The sequence below is a fragment of the Pollachius pollachius genome (genome assembly GCF_949987615.1).
Source record: "Pollachius pollachius genome assembly, chromosome: 13".
Lineage (NCBI taxonomy): Eukaryota > Metazoa > Chordata > Actinopteri > Gadiformes > Gadidae > Pollachius > Pollachius pollachius.
The window spans coordinates 1839516-1842015 of record NC_136946.1 but is presented as its reverse complement, the minus strand read 5'-3'; the positions used below and the strand labels follow the sequence as shown (position 1 = coordinate 1842015).

Genomic DNA, 2500 nt, shown 5'->3' with positions numbered 1-2500 from the left:
CCCATAATACTGTAACCCCTAGCAACCCCTACACACTGTCCATACATCCCATAATACTGTAACCCCTAGCAACCCCTACACACTGTCCATACATCCCATAATACTGTAACCCCTAGTAACCCCTACACACTGTCCATACATCCCATAATACTGTAACCCCTAGCAACCCCTACACACTGTCCATACATCCCATAATACTGTAACCCCTAGTAACCCCCACACACTGTCCATACATCCCATAATACTGTAACCCCTAGTAACCCCCACACACTGTCCATACATCCCATAATACTGTAACCCCTAGTAACCCCTACACACTGTCCATACATCCCATAATACTGTAACCCCTAGTAACCCCTACACACTGTCCATACATCCCATAATACTGTAACCCCTAGTAACCCCTACACACTGTCCATACATCCCATAATACTGTAACCCCTAGTAACCCCTACACACTGTCCATACATCCCATAATACTGTAACCCCTAGTAACCCCTACACACTGTCCATACATCCCATAATACTGTAACCCCTAGTAACCCCTACACACTGTCCATACATCCCATAATACTGTAACCCCTAGTAACCCCTACACACTGTCCATACATCCCATAATACTGTAACCCCTAGTAACCCCTACACACTGTCCATACATCCCATAATAGCCGTCCCGGACCTTCCAGCTGCATCTCCTTGGAGACCTTGTTGACGTCGTCCTGGGAGCGGCCGTCAGTGAGGACCACCAGGACGTTGGGGACTCCCCGCCGCATCCCACCCTCCTCAGTGAAGATGCTGTCCTTCACGTGGGCGATGGCACGACCTGATTGGACGGGGAAAAGAGCCAGTCAGCGGGCTCCGCCAATCAACCACAGGCTCTGAAGAAACACAACACAAGCATGTCTCACTCCTCCCCTGTCTGTGTGTTCTGAGGGGCGTGTCTCACTCCTCACCTGTCTGTGTGTTCTGAGGGGTGTGTCTCACTCCTCAACTGTCCAGGTGTGTTCTGATGGGCGTGTCTCACTCCTCACCTGTCTGTGTGTTCTGAGGGGCGTGTCTCACTCCTCCCCTGTCTGTGTGTTCTGAGGGGCGTGTCTCACTCCTCACCTGTCTGTGTGCTCTGAGGGGCGTGTCTCACCTGTCCAGGTGTGTTCAGAGGGGCGTGTCTCACCCCTCACCTGTCTGTGCACTCTGAGGGGCGTGTCTCACCTGTCCAGGTGTGTTCAGAGGGGCGTGTCTCACCTGTCTTGGTGTTGCCTCCCTTGTAGGCGATGCTCTTGATGGCGTCCAGCAGGCTCTGCTTGTCGCTGTAGGAGTTGAGCTTGAACTCCGTCCGGGGGTCGTCGCTGAACTGGGCGATGGCAACCTGGGGAGACAGAGACCAGTACACCACTGTCAAGGACCTCCACCGCCACGGACCCCTACCTGGACCTTCTGTTGACGTCGCCATGGCGACCCTGAGCCGAAACACACGTGCTTCAGAAAAGAATCACGCCTCTAGTAGGATTGGGTTCATCGTTTCTGATCCCTGAACCTGACTGATTTACAAACCCAGTCGGTCAAACTATCGCCCTTCTTACCAACAGCCAGTCAGTCAAACTATCGCCCTGCTAACCAACAGCCAGTCAGTCAAACTATCGCCCTGCTAACCAACAGCCAGTCAGTCAAACCATCGCCCAGCTAACCAACAGCCAGTCAGTCAAACTATCGCCCTGCTAACCAACAGCCAGTCAGTCAAACCATCGCCCAGCTAACCAACAGCCAGTCAGTCAAACTATCGCCCTGCTAACCAACAGCCAGTCAGTCAAACGTTGTGAAGGCTGGGATTCCTCCGGGAGGCGGGTCCCCGTGTGAGGGGGATTGGGTACTGGGGGGTGGGTCCCGGGGGCGGGGGGGGGTACCTGGGTCCCGGTCGGGCCGATCCCGTCCAGCGCCCCGGCCGTGCTGTACAGGAAGTTGATGATCTTCTGGAAGTTGTCGTCTCCGATGCTCCAGGAGCCGTCGACCAGGAACACCAGGTCGGCCTTGGCCGCCCGGCACACTGGAGGGAGAGAGAGAGAGAGTGGGGTGATGGAGTGATGGAGTGATGGAGAGATAGTAAAATATAGTGAAAGTGATATAGTGATAAATACAGTGATTACTATAGATATATTCATTGATAGAGATTGATAGAGAGGGAACGGTAGAATTATAGGGTGATAAAGTGAGTGTGAGAGTGAGAGTGATGATAGAGTGACTGAGTTATTGATAAAGTGAGTGATAGAGTGAGTGAGTGATAACGTGATAGACAAAGTGATATATAGAGTGATAGAGTGATACATATAGTAATACATAGAGCGACAGAGTGATAGCTATTGTGATAGAGTGATATAGTAATACAAAGTGTGATAAAGTGATCTACAGAGTGATATAGTGATACATAGAGTGGTGGAGTGATACATAGAGTGATATAGTGATACATAGAGTGAAAGAGTGATATTGAGAGTGATATAGTGATACA

At 51.2% G+C, this 2500-nt stretch overlaps 1 protein-coding gene across 1 annotated transcript in view; it reads right to left on the bottom strand.

Moving 5' to 3' along the window:
- Window positions 1–2500, bottom strand: part of col14a1b (collagen, type XIV, alpha 1b) — a 49810-nt gene that overhangs the window by 17875 nt on the left and 29435 nt on the right. The window contains exons 26-28 of the mRNA XM_079749311.1: window positions 1902–2041; window positions 1243–1366; window positions 680–823 (exon numbers count right to left, since the gene is read on the bottom strand). Coding sequence (XP_079605437.1) covers window positions 680–823; window positions 1243–1366; window positions 1902–2041 — 408 coding nt within the window. The remainder of the gene's footprint in view (window positions 1–679; window positions 824–1242; window positions 1367–1901; window positions 2042–2500) is intronic.